At 38.7% G+C, this 17,948-nt stretch overlaps 1 protein-coding gene across 1 annotated transcript in view; it reads right to left on the reverse strand.

The window, feature by feature from the left end:
* Positions 1 to 2,289: 2,289 nt before the first annotated feature.
* Positions 2,290 to 17,948, reverse strand: part of NIPAL2 (NIPA like domain containing 2) — an 85,273-nt gene continuing 69,614 nt past the window's right edge. Inside the window, exons 7-11 of the mRNA XM_003408410.4 lie at positions 13,152 to 13,287; positions 11,164 to 11,252; positions 8,130 to 8,193; positions 6,905 to 6,999; positions 2,290 to 5,516 (exon numbers count right to left, since the gene is read on the reverse strand). Of these exons, the coding sequence (XP_003408458.2) occupies positions 5,404 to 5,516; positions 6,905 to 6,999; positions 8,130 to 8,193; positions 11,164 to 11,252; positions 13,152 to 13,287 (497 nt within the window). The 3' untranslated portion in view covers positions 2,290 to 5,403. The remainder of the gene's footprint in view (positions 5,517 to 6,904; positions 7,000 to 8,129; positions 8,194 to 11,163; positions 11,253 to 13,151; positions 13,288 to 17,948) is intronic.

Here is a 17,948-nt window from a genome sequence, read left to right on the forward strand (position 1 = left end):
TTCCCCTTTTACATTGTGGTTGGGACTCATTAACTCTCAATAAGGACCAGCATTGGAGGAGAGGTTTCCTCCCCCTCCAGGAAAAAAAAAAAAATGTTGTTTTGGATGGACCACAGCTCCTGTAACTGATTTGCAACCCTGGCACCGGGCAGCATGTTGTGTGGTACCCTGAGGCTGGTGAGAAAGGGGACAGACTCAAGGATTCCTGGGTGGGAAGGCTCTTCCCTGCGTTGACCACAACAGCTAAAACACTATGTTTAATAGACCAAGGCTGGTCTACGTTTGCATGGAAACTGTGTTTGTGTGGAATTTTATTTTTTACTTCAAGATGGCCATAATGAGAGCCAGACTGCTGATGGATCTAACGATTAGAAGCAGCCTCTGAATTCCCCACCCACTCACGTTAAGTTCAATTCTGAGACCTGGTTCTAAAAGTTCAAAATGCGTGGTGTTTACCTAGCATCCTCACCAAAGCCCTCACATTCACTGGTGCCAGACATGTGCGTTTGGTCTGCAGTTGCCCAGTTCAAGGACTGCCTCTATATCTAGCCCTGGACTTTAAGCAGCCTGTAAGGGTGTTGGGAAGGTTCACTTTAGTAACTGTTATATTTATGTCCACAGTATCACTATTAAATTGGCAAGCATGAGGAAGCCTTCGGTGTGGCCTGAGCGTAGTCACCATCCCTGGATGAACTGTGCTTGGAAACAAGGAGTACGGATAGGGCTCTTGGCTTCAAGAACTTGGCTCAGCGATTATATCCCTTTGTGTCATGTCCGCCATTGCACCTGCTTCTTTTGGAGCCAAACTTACACATTATCACCATTGCTCTTTAATAGCATTGGAATTGCACTAATCTATGAAATCTTTTTCTTTCTCTGCCACAGAATAGAAAATTCTGGAGCCTGTGGGAGTGGGGAGGTGAATTGAAGACTACATTCTGAGTCACTGTTTCAGAACTTTTTATTTTTCCATTCCCTCCTCCCCCTCCTCCAGTGATTTTGGTAGTAAAAGTCTTCTAGGGCAAGCAACATTTAAATGGAAAACAATCAGATGGTAAAGACCTCCATTTTAATCTGCTACTAGTCTGGGACTAGTTAATGAGTAACAATTACTCATTTCCAAAGCTCTTATCAGCTGGGAGTGTGAGATCAAGAGGCTCTTCCAATATAGTTAGTGGTGCTCAAAAAAGAACTGCCGCTTCCAAAAGGGAAGCTTGAGCACCAATAAAGAACTCAGTGCTTCCATTTATCTTATATAAACAAAAAGATCCTAATGTAAATATCAACACATGGCTCCACACTCCGATAGTATTTGGCTTTTCATGAACCTTGAAGTGCTGCTCTTAAATACCATGAACAGGAAAGAGGCTGCAGAGCAGCGGCAGAAGTGTCTAGACCAGGGCTGGCAAACTACAGCCTGTGGGCTGGCCACCTGTTCTTGTAAATAAAGAATGCTCATTATTTACAAATTGTCTAGGGCTGCTTTCGAGCTACAATGGCAGAGTTGAGTGGTTGCGACAGACACTGTATGGCCCACAAATCTGAAAATATTTATTCTATGGGTCCTTATAGAAAAGTTGCCAGGCACTCTTTGGAAACTCTCCGGGGCAGTTCTACTCTGTCCTATAGTGTCGCTATGAGTCGGAATCGACTCGACGGCACTGGGTGGGTCTAGACAAATAATTAGATGAGCCAAGTGTTGGTTAAAGGTCCCCAGCTCACAATGCCAAGAGGACTGGTTTGGTTTGGCTGTTTTCACGCACAGTGTCATTTTAAAAATCCTACAAGCCAGTACAACTAAAACTGCTGTTCACCTTCCTTTGGTACAACAATATGGAAAGTAAAATGAGGTCTGAATGTATTTCATGTGCTGCCTGGACCTCTAAAGCATGGCTGGTTTGCTCAAATGTATGTAAGTCAATGTCATTTCTCAAAACTTTTAATAGATCCAAATGCTGGCAACCACTAAAGTATTGGCATTATGCTCATGTCTATACAAAATACTACAATGCTCAAAGCCATGTGCCGTAGCAATTAAGGTAGTCCTAGTTCAAGTAAAACTACTCAGTGTAATTATTTTCCCAATCTTTGAAACCAGTTTTAAGAGTCACCAGAAATCTGTAGTTTAAGGCACCAGACACATTTCTTATCTGATCATCTGAACCTTCCTAATGTCAATATGCCATAAATTATATGACTGTTTATCTGAATTAGTGGGGCACCCTCAACAACAGCAGGAATTTTTACTCAGAGTGCAGATGCCAGACGTGGGCTCTGGGTTATTTTTTTTTAAATAATATTTTATTGTGTTTTTGGTGAAAGTTTACACAGCAAATTAGGTTCCCATTTAACTATTACTACCCAAATTGTTCAGAGACATTGGTTACATTTTTAACAATGTGTTAACATTCTCACTAAATCCCTTTTGGATGTTTCACTTCCAGTAAACTGGTTTCCCTGTCCCCTTGCCCTTTCAACTTTGCTTTACAGTAATTGTTGACCATTTGGTCTTATAAAGATGGTTTTTTAAAGGTGCACAGTACTCACTGGTAATATTCTTTATTTTATGAGCCAATTTGTTATTTAGCTAAAAGGTGACTTCAGGGGGTAGTTTCGTTTCCAGTATCTCAGGGCGATAGTCTCTGGGAGTCTAGTCTAAATTGGTCCAGTAAGTCTGGACTTTTTAAGAATTTGAGTTCTGTTTCACATTTTCTCCCCTTCTGTCAGGATCCATCCATTGTGGCCCTGATCAGAACGGCCATTAGTGGTAGCCAGGCACCATCTTGTTCTTCCGATTTCAGGGTAGTTAAGGTCATGGTGCTCTGGGTTATTTTTCATACATTGGTAATGGATTCGAATCTCTCCTTTGGTTGGTAACTCTGTGAGTTGGATAGTCTGACTAGGAGTGCAGGTTATGAAAAAGAACAAAGCCAAAAGACCGAAAACAGTTGTTACTATAGCCTCAACAGCTCTGAGTTAAACAGCCTACACAAAGCAAGATAATTGGCTGGAACAACACGTGTCAGAGTGATCTGAAGGTTTGGAAACGTCATTAAGGATGGGGATTACTATTTGATGTTGAATGCAATGAAGACCATCTCTTTTTTTTTTTTTAATTAACTTTTAGCGTGCTTTAAGTGAAAGTTTACAAATCAGGTCAGTCTCTCATACAAAAATTTACATACACCTTGCCATATACTCCTAATTGCTCTCCCTCCAATGAGACAGCACAGTTCTTTCCTCCACTTTCTCTCCTCGTGTCCATTCGGTAGCTTCTGGCCCCCTCTGCCCTCTCATCCCCTCTCCAGACAGGAGATGCCAACATAGTCTCATGTGTCTACTTGATCCAAGAAGTATCAATTTCCACCCCTATTCCAGTCCAATCCCTGTCTGAAGAGTTACCTTTGGGAATGGTTCCTGTCCTGAGCTAACAGGAGGTCTGGGGACCATGGCCTCCGGGGTCCCTCCAGTCCCAGTCTGACCATTAAGTCTGGTCTTCTTATGAGAATTTGGGGTCTGCATCCCGCTGCTCTCCTGCTCCCTTAGGGTTTCTCTGTTGTGCTCCCTGTCGGGGCAGTCATCAGTTGTGGCCAGGCAGGATCTAGTTCTTCTGGTTTCAGGATGATGTAGTCTCTGCTTTATGTGATCCCTTCTGTCTCTTGGGCTCATAATTACCTTGTGTCTTTGCTGTTCTTCATTCTTCCTTGCTCCAGGTGGGTTGAGACCAATTGATGCATCTTAGATGGCTACTTGCTAGCATTTAAGACCCCAGATGCCACTCTCCAAAGTGGGATGCAGAATGTTTTCTTAATAGATTTTATTATGCCAATTGACTCAGGTGTCCCCTGCAACCATGGAAGACCACCTCTTTTTTCCTCATTTAAATATTGTGGTTGTCATTAGTTGCTGTTGTGTTGACCCCATGTCAGAATGTCAGAGTAGAACTGTGCTCCGTAAGGTTTTTAGCGCTGTGACCTTTTGGAAGTAGATTGCCAGGGTTTTCTTCTCAGCCACCTCTGGGTGGGTTTGAACTGCCAACCTTTCCGCAAGTAGTCAAACACTTAACTGTTTGCACCATCCAGGGACTATCATTTAAATATTAGGTAGGTCATAAATAACAGATATGGTTATGGATTCTACTTGCAAATGTATCTTAGTAGACACGTGACTCAATTGCAGCAGAAACGCCACTCAAATGTGAGGGCATTAGGGCTTCCTTTCTAGGCCTAGGTTTACCCACTTGGCTGTGTTGTGTGTCCACAGATTTAAACGCTGCAATCCAGATCTCTAATCACAACTGTCTTTTTCCCTAGAAGAGCTTATGAAGCTTGGAATAATGACTTGGGGGCAGGGGGGAGAAGAGAACAGTATATAGTGAGAATATTGCTAAGAGTTTGAATGTGATTTTTGAGACTTGTGTTAAAAGTTAAAGCACATAAACCTACTTGATAAATTATAAGATCTATAGCTAATAAAGGTATGTTGTTATTTTTGTGTACCATTGAGTTGATTCCGACTCACCACAACCCTATAGGACAGGGTTTCTAAGGAGTGGCTGGTGGATTTGAGCTGTGGACCTGAGCGCTTAACCACTACGCCACCAGGGCTCCCAATATAGGCATAGAATATGAAATTTTTCTTCAGTTTCAGTCAACATAAAATAGGTTCTTACAGCTGAAGAAGATGTTACATTCTATAGTTTTATTTAAAAAGAAAAGGTCCTAATTTTGAAATTTTTCCTTTTTTAAGTTTAAAAATGCCACCAGCCAAGGTCTTTTAGCTGGGGTATACACCATCACAGAAAGCTACTTATAACTTCTAATTTTTAAGCAGCATTTACTTTTCAAGGGATGATTAAGATTAAAACAGGGCTAGATTTCCAGAAAAGATGATTCACCATTCTCATTTAGAAATACAAAGGTGAGATCTTGATCTTGATGGGAAGGCTCATACAAGGTGTCCTAGGGAAAAAGAATGTTCTCAGACCATTCTTTCAGGGCTGAGGTTGTAGGACTAAAGTGTTTATCTATAAAGTCAAGAGACACACACTACACAACACATGGGAAAATCAACCTATGCACACTATGGCCAAGTCACGTGTGCACATATTTGTGTGACACTCCTGCCTAGGCAGCCAGGCTCTAATTAAGATCTAGCTGGTCGGATGATCACTAGGGAGAGGGCCAGGGTGTGGGGAACATTTCAAATTACATTCCATGAAAACATTAGGCTGTCAAAGCTTGGGAAGGCCCTGATTGTCTGTAGAAATTGAGGTGGGGTAAAAGACTGAGACTAATGCTAGCACATGTCAGCATAAAAGAGCTGCTGACACAGATTGAACATGTGCAATTTTTTAAAAAGGTGGTATCGAGTAACAGGCCAACAGCCGTCCCTTTCGGCATTTTAGACCTCTTTCTTCTCTCCAGTTTGGCTCTTTGTTGAGTCACTTCCATCAGGCAAAGTTCCATAGGATAAGCCATTTGAATCTGGTTGTATTTTGTCCAACATTTGTTTCCCTGTGGAGATAATAATCATAAAAAATCTTTTGAGCTCTTACAGAAGATTAAGTCCTAATAATTTCCTCTCAATCTAGACCACATTTTATTTCTCCCTTTTTATACTATGTGGTAACGCTTTAAACTGAAGAGATAAATGTCAAGGAAGAAAAGGCCCATGGAGCACCCTGTCCACTGATACGGGGTTATGTATTGCCCATATGAGAGATTATTTCTCCCTACCCCACGGATCTATAATGCTGGGCGAGGAACACAGAGAATAACAAGAAGCATTCATCCTTCTCCAAACCTTTCTCTTCAGTATTCTGTCTTCTTTTCCGTGTTTAGTTTAACACATAAAATGAACACAGAAAAATAGTGGCTTCTAATACTGATCCTATGTGTGGGGCTTTGTGAAATGAAAAAAATAGAGTTAAAAATAAGTAAACTTTATTTCCTACCAAAGAACCTTGAACAATAGAAGGCATCAATAATGCAAACCCTTGTCGTAAATGCCAATTCTCGCAGGGAACACTCCTGGTTGATAAGGTGGGGCTCAAATAGGAAAGAAAGCACAGAATTCGATTCAAAGAGCTGTATTTTCTCAGGCTTAGGGGTAAGGGTTTAATGATTTTCGCCTCAAGGCCTCAGTCCTAAGAGAATGGTGGAGGAGGCTGTGAGAACCTCTCCACTCCTATTTGGAAACCTACAGGTCAATTTAAGTCCCCAACAAAGCTAAGAATTGTTGAGGGAGGGAAGATAAGAAGGAGGTGGGGACACAGCGGACTGTTCCCTTTGTCTAGACTTTGCTTCTCTTGTCTAAATGACTAAGGCGAGTTATTTCTCAGTGAGTGAGAACTGGAAAGATGATACATGTTAAACCAATCTGATGAGTGAGGTAAGAAGGGGAAGAGGCTACTCATGTTCTATGGCTGTGACGAACATTACTCTTGGTACCACAGGGCACAAGCCACCTCGGTCTTCCCAGGAATGTGCTCTTTAGTAGCCTAACCTTTATCCTTAGTTATTCCTTCAGACGCTCTTCTTACTGCAGGGATTTACTGCTGGTAGCCATTCCCCTCTCTTTTCCCATTTAAGGAAACCCAAAACGAAATCTCAAAATCACCGAAGTCAACAAAACATGGTCAGATCTCTTATATCCCAGTATCCTGTGCAAACCTGACATTCAATAAATGACTATTAACATTTATAGTTAAAACATCACCTTTGGTTTCATCATTAAAGGTAAGTTTTTTGAGGATAAAAAGTGTGCTTTGTAGTAATTTAATACCCAAAATAATGCCAGCAGTGACTACTTTATAGTAATTTAATACCCAAAATAATACCAGCAGTGACTAATTTATAAGGATAAAATTTTCTATTACGAATGAAAGAATACACAATTTTACCAGGAATATTTCCAAAATCAATGTAAGGCTGTTGCAGATGTTCTCTTTCTCGATTTCTTGTGACCAAAAACACTCCAAGGAATGACAGAAAACACCTGTAAGAACAGAATTAACAAAGAACACGAGAACACTGAAACGGCTCATGGTATGAAATAACTGAGCTCCATAATCTACACAATGACATAAATTCCATTGGTTTTGTTCATCCTGTTTCTCATGGTAAACTGCCTAGAATTTGTCTTAACTGCTATAGCCAATCATGCTTGCACCCAGAACCAAGACTTGGGCAGCTTCCAATAAATCTCTGCCCCAGGTTTTTACCATCTGGAGGCTAATTGAGGCTCTAAGCCCTTTGGGCAGACACTAGCTCTCATCTTCTATCCATGCATGCCTAGACTCATTACTGGCATGCAACACTAGTGAAAAAATAATTTACTCTTTAATTTTCTAAGAAATTCAGTTGTTCTTGGCCATAAGAGTAGTCAGAGTTTCCAGACCCTAGAAGGTTGGCCTCACCCAAATATTTTATGGAATTGAATTTTTAGATAGATGGTTTCCTATACTGAAAATAGTCTGGGCTCAAGTTTGCATAAAAATGATCATGCTGAATATAAACTCAAGAAGCAGCTAAACATTAATGGAGTGCCAGGTGGAGCCAATGGAAGCTTCTATAACATCAGTGATATTCTGTTGAAGTTCTACTCTCTGTTTGTAAGCAATGCTGCAGAGCTGTCCACCAAATTGCCAGGGAGGCTTCCACTGTGTACCCCAACACAAAAAAGGGATGTTATCAACCTGTTATTATTAGGTCTCAAGACTGGGAACTGCCCTGGTCTTGGCCTTTTGTTCTGGGTGTTCCTAGAGGCATTTGTGGTCTTCTGATTGGCTTGAAATCTAATCAAGGGGGCTCCCAAGGGTAGGGTAGGCCTGATATAGTATTAAAAGGCCATGGAATAACTACAAGGGCCAGTGGATTTATCTCAACTTTTGCTGGAATTAAAATCTCCAATGTTCCAGAACTCTCAGAGAGATCCCTAAATTATAAAGTCAAAGGCACTGAGCCCTGTGTGGGGTGTTAAGTTGAAAAATATGTTTCTTTTAGGACTTCAGGAAACTGATGTTTCTTATATAATTTTCTGATTTTCTATACCTCAGTTACAATGCCAAAAATCCTATATAAATGTAATAGAATTTCACATATCTTACCCCTTAGGCATTTACTCACCCAAAAAGATATATCAATACAGTAAAAAAAGGTGCACCAAGGAATTCCTGATAAAATATGATCCCTATAATAGGAAGAGAGGACAGAATTACTCCTAGAGTAAGGATATTTACAATAGGTATGCTATGATTCGGAATCAACCTGACAGTAATGGGTTTACTTGTTGTTTTAAAAATTAATATTTTTTTTCTGAATTTAATTATCCTTAAAATACATGTTCAGTAGCTCAGTTTTAAAAAATTCATATGTCATACTTACATTTTCAATTATTCTGAAAAGAAAATAAATGTGTAGACCTCATGTAAGTATCAGTAGGTCAATATAATTGACATAACTTTTACAAATAGAAATTTCTTATGTGGTCCAGGATTTGCCCCACTGAAACATGCAAGTAAACAAAGCTCTAGTGGCCATTTCCCACCTACGGTTTTAGGCCAGGAATCAGCAGGCCTGACCTGAGTGCCTGGGTGGATTCTCTGGCTGCTACTGCCTGTGCTGCCACCCTTGGCAATGCTGTGTGACCATGTGCCCACCTGGGCAGCAGAAGTCCTGAAGAACACTCTAGCAACTGAAGGGCTACCACACTTCTATTTCCCACTGCCGATCCCATCTCCCATCTGCTCCTTCCTGTCTTCTTTCTGGGTGAAGAAAACATCATGGATGTGTCATCTGCTCTGATAGGTTTTCTCCTCTGTTGGTTTCAATGGTTCCTCTTGGTCTAAAGTCTTCACAGAGTTTTTATTAAATAATACAGCTTTAAATGGAATTAATATTTTTGTGTGTGGTGTTAACCTTGCCAGCTAGGCAACAAATATTTATGAAGAGTCTCCTATGTGTCACTAACTGTTCTAGGTGCTGGAGATACCACTGTGAACAAGACAGAGTCGTGTCCTCAAGGAGCTCCTTATGTGGAGAATAAAGTTCTTAAAGAAAGAAGCCATGTCCAATTTTAATGAGTATGTGTCAAATGAATGAATGTTTCTGAAACATTTTTCCATGTTATTATGCACATCTTGTAATCATTTTGATGTTTTCATGTTATTCTACTAAGCTGATGCATCATAATATTCATTTTTCTAAAGAGCATTTTAAATTGCTTCTACTTTTTTTTTTTTTTTTGCTATGGTAAAGTAACAATGAACTTCTCTGCACATATTTTTTCCCCGGTATTTGAGGATTTGTGACTGTTGTTGTTAGAATGGGTTCCTGGAAGTGGAATTTGTGTTTTAAAGAGTAGAAACATTTTTAAGGCTCTTGATAAAAACTGTGCAACTCAGTTCTAGGAGGGTGGTACCATATTACCCGACCCCATGAGAATGGCTACTGCAGTACTGTTGTCTAGTCGGCATTGGCTACTTAGGAAGAAGAACAAAACAAGAACTTCACTAAGTTAGTAGGCAAAATATTGGTATCTTATTTAAAAAAAAATAGACTTTATTTCTCAGAGGAGTTTTAGTTTACAGAAAAATTGTGCAGAAAGTGCAGAGTTCCCGTATGCCCCTTCTTTCCCTACACACCATTTGTCCTACTATTAACATCTTGCATTCCTGTGGTACATTTGTTACAACTGATGAACCAATATTGATACCTTATTATTAACAAAAAGTCCATAGTTCACACTAGGGTTCAGGTTTCATGTACAATCCTATGGGTTTTGGTAAGTATATAATGCGATGTGTCCACCATGACATTATCATATAGAATAGTTCACTGCCCTATAATTTTTATTTTAAACTATACTTGTTGATGGAGGCAGAGAGAAGCTAGTCAAGAAGCTGCACCTATATTCTACTTGAGTAACATCAGATTAACTGTTAGCACTCAGGAAGTCCCAGCCTCCCTGCCTCCCTGATTACTCAGTGTGCTGAGTATTAAGACCCAGCCTTGTTGGTCCTCTTAGAAAACTCTTTCCACTCATAGGAACCACATTCTTTATACACCTTCGTGCACATTAATATTAACTATTAGGCTGTATGTAATACCTATAACTCTTTTTGGCCCTATTTTCCTTTCCCCATAATTCTAGGGCACACAAATTCTCCATCTTTTCTTACCTTCTTTTATCGACAAGTGTAAAATGCTAAGAAAAAAATTAGATGTCTTAGTTATATAATCTTTTTCTTTAAATGTAAAGTTCCATTTTGGGAAACAGAAAACGCACTAATTATTTTTAAAAATTGCTCACGGGCAGTCACACTGTTTGCCATGAAATAAAAAAGATGTGCCAGTTAGGAAACAGATAATCCCTAATTGCCCCCAAAATATATTAACTTTGTATTGAGAAATGAACCCCTAAGACAAGAAGGTGGTAAGCACATCAAATAAGCCAATAAAATAGGGCATACCAATACCTAATTTAGAAATGATATATTCAAATACACTGTATTTAGCTTGGAACAAGTTTCAAATTTATACTTTTTGTTTTAACACTATTGTGTTTGTCATATTAAAATATAACTGTCCATAAAAATATAAGACCTGCAAGAGTAGACAAACAGAGCTGGAACAGGGGAGACAATAGTTTCTGTTCTCATCTGTCTGGCCTTCCCTGGAACATTGAGTTAATTTTTGAGCCCCACCCTTTGCTCAAGCTGGTGAGGGGCATGTAGGCAGGGTTAATGGAATTGGGGATGTTTGGCCCCAAGACAAGACTCAAGACGCCCATCACAGCTGCTTTGATTACCAGAAGGGCTGACAAGGGGAAGATGCCAGAAAACGGAACTAAGATGAGTGTCTTGAATTCACAGGGAAGCTAATTTCAGCTCCAATATAAGAAAACAGTTTCTAATAATTAGTCCTCTTCAAATAATTAGAGTGATCTGAAATGGGAGGGAGCTGTCTTGGGAGGCAGTGAGCACTGGGATGCAATCATACAGGGTAGAATAATCTCCCTTAGTGGAGGTTATGGAGGAAATTCAGCACTGGATGGAGGCTAGGGTGGTATGGACTACACAATTCCTCATAACCCAAAGACTTGTTGATTTACATTTGTGTGTAGGTGGAATCACATATGGTATAAAAAGCCAAAACTTACCTGCAATAATGGCACTGGTTGTAAATAAAATATGGTTAACGGGCACCACTGTCGTCGTATTGTAGAGTTTCGTGGCTTGATTCAGGAACCTAAAGCAGAAGGCACTTACTAAATCTCTGGCTTTAAGAGACGCTCAGCAAGAAGTTAACAATAACGTCAAGAAACGCATGTTCTTTAGCTAGAACTACAAAGAGAAACCAAGTGCAGTAAAAGGGCATTTCCAATCAGCAGTCATAGCTTATATGCATCTGATATATGAGATCAGATGTCGGGTTTTATGGTCTGTTTAAACCAACAACAGTAACAATGAAAAGCAATTAATCATATTCCGAGGCCACAGAAGTTTGAGTTGGAAGTGATTCAAGCTGCTGGACCAGTATCACACTGGGGCTGATTCATTAGGATAGACCCTAAAAAAAAAAAAAAAAGACCCTAGAATCTGTTAAATATCATATCTGGGGAATAGCGTAGCTATCCATTGACATGCCACGTGCCAAGAAAGAAGATGGAGAAGCAAAGGAATGTTTAATGTTTCAAAAGCCATGCTCAACGCTCCAGCTGCAGAGCACATGTGGCGAGCTCAGCTTCTCACTTACTTTCGCCACCAACGTGAATTCAGGTTCCCACAGCTGTGCTGTCCCCATGGGGGACTAGACCTTTCTTCTTCTGAAGCAGTGGAGTGTACTGACCTCACCTGGGTGCTTTAAAAAAGCACTAATGCTTAGGTCTTACCCCAGAGCAATCGAAAAAAATACTTGTGGTCCCAGGCATGTGTATGTGTGCATGCATGCATGGGTAATACAAACACACATATGTATATGGATATACATATGCATATAAATGTATATACATGGATATACATATACATGTACAAACAAATCATTGTCCTCAGGTAATTTTAATGGGCAGCCAGGGTTGAGAACCACAGCTCTGCAGTGTGAAAGATGCAGGGACCAAAACAAGGGTGATGGGAATGTACTTTCCCTTCAATTGTATCTGCCTCTTAAGCTCATAAAGCATAGTATAATGATGCTAATTACTAAATTCCAAATGTTACTGTAGCAGCCCTAATCAATCCAGAAGAAGAAAGAGATAAGAAACAAAATAGTAAGATTCAAGAATTAGAAACACATTAAGTCTTATAAGGGAATGACCAACAAAACGGTAACAAAAGATTGGCTTTCTCCAGTAACTTCCCACAGACTTTGCACCAGGGCCTATATCCCACCCATAATGATTCGACTTTACTGGGATCTGACTTCCTAGCTGCCACTGGGATGATGCTTTTGCACAGCATTCTGGGGTGAGCAGAAAACTTTCTGTTCAACTCAAGAGAGCCCAGCAGGCAAAGGCACAACAATGTGAAATGAAGTGGAAATGATCAGAGCAGATGGAGGTGGGGGGAGAGAAGAGCAAGAAACTAAAAATGTACCATGTCACCATTATTAGGCCCCAAGAGAAACATAAAACAATCACTCTGCAATCCCATGGGTTCAAAGAAAATTCTGGCCAAAGATGCAATATTCTGGAGAAAGGATTTCCCTCCAGGCCAAACGTCTGGTTTCGTCCATCTCTGGGCAATTAATGAGCATGAGCTAAGAAATGAAGGTGAAGGGTTCATGTATTTCCTACATTTAGAATGAACTCCTGGATGTGGACCTGCCCCTTTGATTTATTGCTAATGACAACCTGTGTATGATGGATATTAATTACAAGCAGAAGAGCATCAGGAAAGTATCAAAGCGCACTTAGCTGGATTATGGCCGCACTTTAGAACTCACAAGACATGAAGGCAATGCTTAGTAAAAACGTATTATTAGATGCGAAGGACAAAGCAAGGCATGTTGGCCGAGAATAAACTGTTGACCCCTCACCCTCAGAAATCAGTTGTAGCTAATTTTAATTATCATCTGAAGCCAATAAAGATTAATGCTCAGAGACACACAGGGATGTTGAAAGAGTAATGAGTTATGTAGAAGCTAACTTACTTGACTTGGGAAACACAAGATGCTATCATGATGATAAACATGATATAGAAGATGGGATAAGTTAGTTGCATTTTATCCGTCACAGAAAAAGTGATCATGCCTGAGACTGCTTTTACTGAAATAACAGTCAATGAAGCTGAAAAAGAAAAAAAAAGATAAAATACATATTTGAGAGAGAATGACAAACAAGTATCTTAAGTAAACATGGTAGAGTTAAAAACATCAATTGTGCTTTAAGAACAAACACTGTTGTGAGAGGCATGGGTAGGGTGCGACATCATCCAGGCAGCAGCCTCATTGGCTATGCTGGACTTTAAACGTGCTTAAATCAGCTAAAGATCTGCTGCGTGACTGGGTGTTTTTTAGCTTTGGAGCAAGATGCTTATTTTCTAGCCCTAACTGCTGAAAAGATGCTACTGATGTTACAATCACTGGTAGATGAGAAAGGCACAAACAATGGAGGAGATAAGAAAAGTCAGATTGTCCAGGTGACATTAATAGGAAAATAACTATTCAACTATATGGAAAAATGTTAAAGCCAAATAAATGAGAAGAGCAGAAAGTGAAAATCAATTCACCTCCTCAGTCTACTAAGACTTGTACGAGACCTTTCTGTTATAAATGCCTAGAAGTATCATTAAAAATACTTCTTTGACAAAGACACTGACTAGAAACAGAGCCAGAGCTGAGTATTCATTTCTCAGAGTCGGCCACATAAACCTAAGATTTACATGATCAATGGATGTTTCCTATACTAAAGAGGAACCTATTCCTATGAGAGCAAATTTTTAATAGGCTTTAAATAACAATTAATAAAAAGTGACTTGATATGGTTATATCAAAATTAAAGCAATGGAGTATTTCCTGGTAACACTACGTTTTGGTAGGAAAAAGACAGGGATTTTTTTTTTGTCTTAGGTGCCTTGAAGTTACTGGTGCATAGAATTCCATAATTTAACTGAAACCCACAGAAAGTTAAAAATAATTTTTACATGAAATCAAATAATTATAAGGCAATAAATATGAAATAGGCATCCTCCCTTTGTTGCTATTTATCCCTTTTAGCTTTGGAAAAGATAGTATTTCTCTTTTTATATATACATATATATATATAAATATATGTTTAAAATAAATGGTGATGGCCAACCTGGAAGAACTTTTTAGGGTAAACTTCCAAATTAGGCATTTTCTTTCGGTTAAAAGTCATAATTAAAGGGGACCCAGGTGACAAATTCTAAAAACAAAGCTCTCAAAGGAACAAAGAGGCCCTTATAGCTGGGCCCCTCCCCATCTTAAAATGTCTTTTGACCTGATCCTTTTACATATTTTCTACTGATTTTGACAATAGTTATATTTTAGCTGATCCATGAATTTTAAATATCTATAGAGTTTTTTTTATAGAGATCTGTGTGTCACTGGATGGTTTACGTTTGTGAAGTTAGCTGTTGAGGGACACTCATTTCCTCCTCAACACTGCCTGAAATTAGAGCACAATGTGGTTATGGTCTTGGGGTCTGAACAGCCAGGTTTCCCAAAGGAATAATTAAGAGAGAAGGATTTGAACGTACTGTTCCATTAGAGCCAAAACCTCAGAATTACACAGGACCCTAAGGGTCATCAAATTCAACCACCATCTGATGTTGAATTGCACTTAATACAAAAACAAAACTAGAGTTCTTCATGAAACAGCTAAACAAACTACCAATTACTATAGTTAATTATCATATTTTCAAAGCATGGACAATCACCAGCTGATTAATCACTATTTATTATAACTTTCCAAATTATTTCTAGGCTGGTAGAGTACTTATAAACTTTTTTTTTGGCGGGGGGAAGGGATGATGAGAATAGGTGGAATCATAAAATTGCATATGGAGTATCATTCCAATGTTAGATACATAAAAATAGGAAGCACTCATGTATGTATAGGAAAAAAGACTAGAAGAAGCTACATGAAGATACTATCAGTGGTTAATTTTAGGTATTGGGTTTATGAATAGTCTTTAAACTCATTTTTTTAAAGATAAAGATATATGTGTTCACTTATGAAAAGTTAGAAAATGCAGAAAAGCATGGGAGAAAAATTAAAATCACCTATAATCTCAACACCCAACCCCAAATCACTTCTAACATTTTAGTACCTTTTTTTTTAGTTATTTTTCTAAGTATGCATATACCACAACATGTGGCTACTTAAACCAAAACCAAACCCAGTGCTCTTGAGTCGATTCCAACTCATAGCGACCCTACTGCCTCACAGGGTTTCCAAAGAGCACCTGGTGGATTCAAACTGCCAACCTTCTGGTTAGCAGCCTTAGCTCTTAACCACTACGCCACCAGGGTTTACTATACACTACTTAGGAACCTACTATTGTCTCTGTGCATTTTCTATGCCATTCTTCTAAAGCGTGATTTTTATTGGCCTTTATATGAATGTATACTTTAACAACTCCCTGATTTTGGATTTTTAGATTATATCTAATATTTTTATTATTAAAAATGAGGCTGTGACGAATTTCTTTGTACACAAGTCTTTGTATGTCATTCTGCTTGTTTCCTAGGAAAATCACCTAATGGGGAATTACTGTGTCAGTGGCCACTAGTTAAGCTTTGAAATAAGCTGGCAAGCTACCTTCCAGAAAGTACCAGTCACACTCCCGTCAGTATTGTACAACAGTGTTTAGTTACATGGATTTATAAAAAAAAAAAAAAAATTTTTAATATATTTTTCTTTGTATCTTTCTTTGTTTTCCTAATTCTCAACAATAAACACTACTTGTATCATTGTGGTAACAGTACCATTTTTTTCCTAACATATGCTAACCTGTTTTTGAAATTTAGCCTTCTCAGTTTATTCTTTCTTCATCAATAACTCCTTCCAAAGGCTTTCTTAGCTTGCCATTGATGTCTCCTTATTCACCTCTTGTCATGGAGTAGAACTGCCATGTAGGGTTTCCAAGGAGCGGCTGGTAGATTCGAACTGCTGACGTTTTGGTTAGCAGCCAAGCTCCTAACCACAGTGATATTATTATTAGATCTCTTTATTAGAGACATAAATATCTTATTTATTAATTTTGCTTTGGCAACTAGAGTGTGCTAAGGATAGGGAAGGACTTCCGGCTTTCCTAGCTGATCAACTTGAAAAACTCTTCTGTGCAGCTTCAGAAAAGAGATCACAGGCACAGGCAAGGGAGCCTTCTGTCTTCACTCACTTGAAGCCAGATTGCTTTCTTCCTGATTGCCCTCAACTTCCTATTTTTGAATTGTGGTTAAAATATATATATATATACAATAAATTGCCATTTCAATATTTCTTACCGTGTGCAATTCAGTGACATCAATTATGGTCACCATGTTGTACAACCATCATCACTATCTGTTTCCAAATTTTTCCATTGGCCTTAATAGGAGCTCAGTGCCCCTTAAACAATAACTCTCCCTTTCCCCCTCCTTTCTGCCCATGATAACCACTAATAAACTCTGGTCTCTACACATTTGCCTAAGTAAGATATTTCATTTAAATGGGATCATATAATACTTGCCCTTCTGTGACTGAGTTATTTCACTTGGCGTAATGTTTTCAAGGTTCATCTGTGTTGTAGCATGTATCAAAACTTCATTTGTCTTTATGACTAATATTCCATTGTATGTATATACCACATTGTTTATCCATTTATCTGTTGATGGACATTTAAGTTGTTTGTACCTTTTGGCCGTTGTGAATAGTACTGCAATGAACATTGATGTACAAGTGTTGTTGGCATTACAGCTTTCTATTCTTTTGGGTATATAACTAGGTGTAGAATTGTTGGATCATATGGTAATTCTATATTTAACTTTTTGAGGAACTGCTAAACCATTTTCCACAGTGGCTGCACTATTTTACAACCCCATCAGCAATGGATAAGGGTTCCAATTTCTCCCCATCCTTGTCACCACTTGCTGTTTTCTGTTTTTCTGATCATAGCCATGCTACTGTGGGTGGGTGGAGATGAAGTGGTACCTCATTGTGGTTTTGATTTGTGTTTCCCTAATGACTAGTGACATTGAGCATTTTTTCCTGTGCTTGTTAGCCATCTGTATATTTTCTTTGGCAAAATGTCTATTCAAGTCCTTTGGTCATTTTTGGATTGGGTTTTTTGTCTTTTTGTTGTTAAATTGCAGGAGTTATTTATGTATTCTAGATATTAAGCCTTTATCTGATATATGGTCCCCAAACATTTTCTCTCATTATGTAGTTTGTCTATTCACTTCGTTGATAAAGTACTTTGATACACAAAAGTTTTTAACTTTGATGAAGTCCAATTTATCTATTTTATCTTTTGTTGCTTATGCTTTTAGTGTCATATCTAAGAATCTATTACCTAAAACTAGATCCCAAAGCATTACGCCTATGTTTTGTTCTAAGAATTTTATGGTTTTAGTTTTTACACTTACGTTGTTGATCCATTTTGAGTTAATTTCATTTATGGTATGAGGTGTGGATTCAGCTTATTCTTCTGCATGTGGAAATCCAATTGTCTCTATTTTCCTTCTTATTTCCATTTTTAATTTATCCTACAAACAATGTTATGACAACAACAAAGAAAAAAAATTCACCTATACTCCCACCAACTTGCATTCATTTTCAGTTTTTGCCTCATAAATGCTTTTAATCACAATGAAGGTAGGTAAGATTTTGTGTGTGGCTTTTCTCATTTAACGTAACCCTATAAATCTTCATCAAAGCTGCTTCAATTAATTTTCATAATCAGTCCATGTCTTCTAAAAGTCATTGGCACCATTATAAGATGCTCA

Source organism: Loxodonta africana, chromosome 14 (assembly GCF_030014295.1).
Source record: "Loxodonta africana isolate mLoxAfr1 chromosome 14, mLoxAfr1.hap2, whole genome shotgun sequence".
NCBI classification, from domain to species: Eukaryota; Metazoa; Chordata; class Mammalia; order Proboscidea; family Elephantidae; genus Loxodonta; species Loxodonta africana.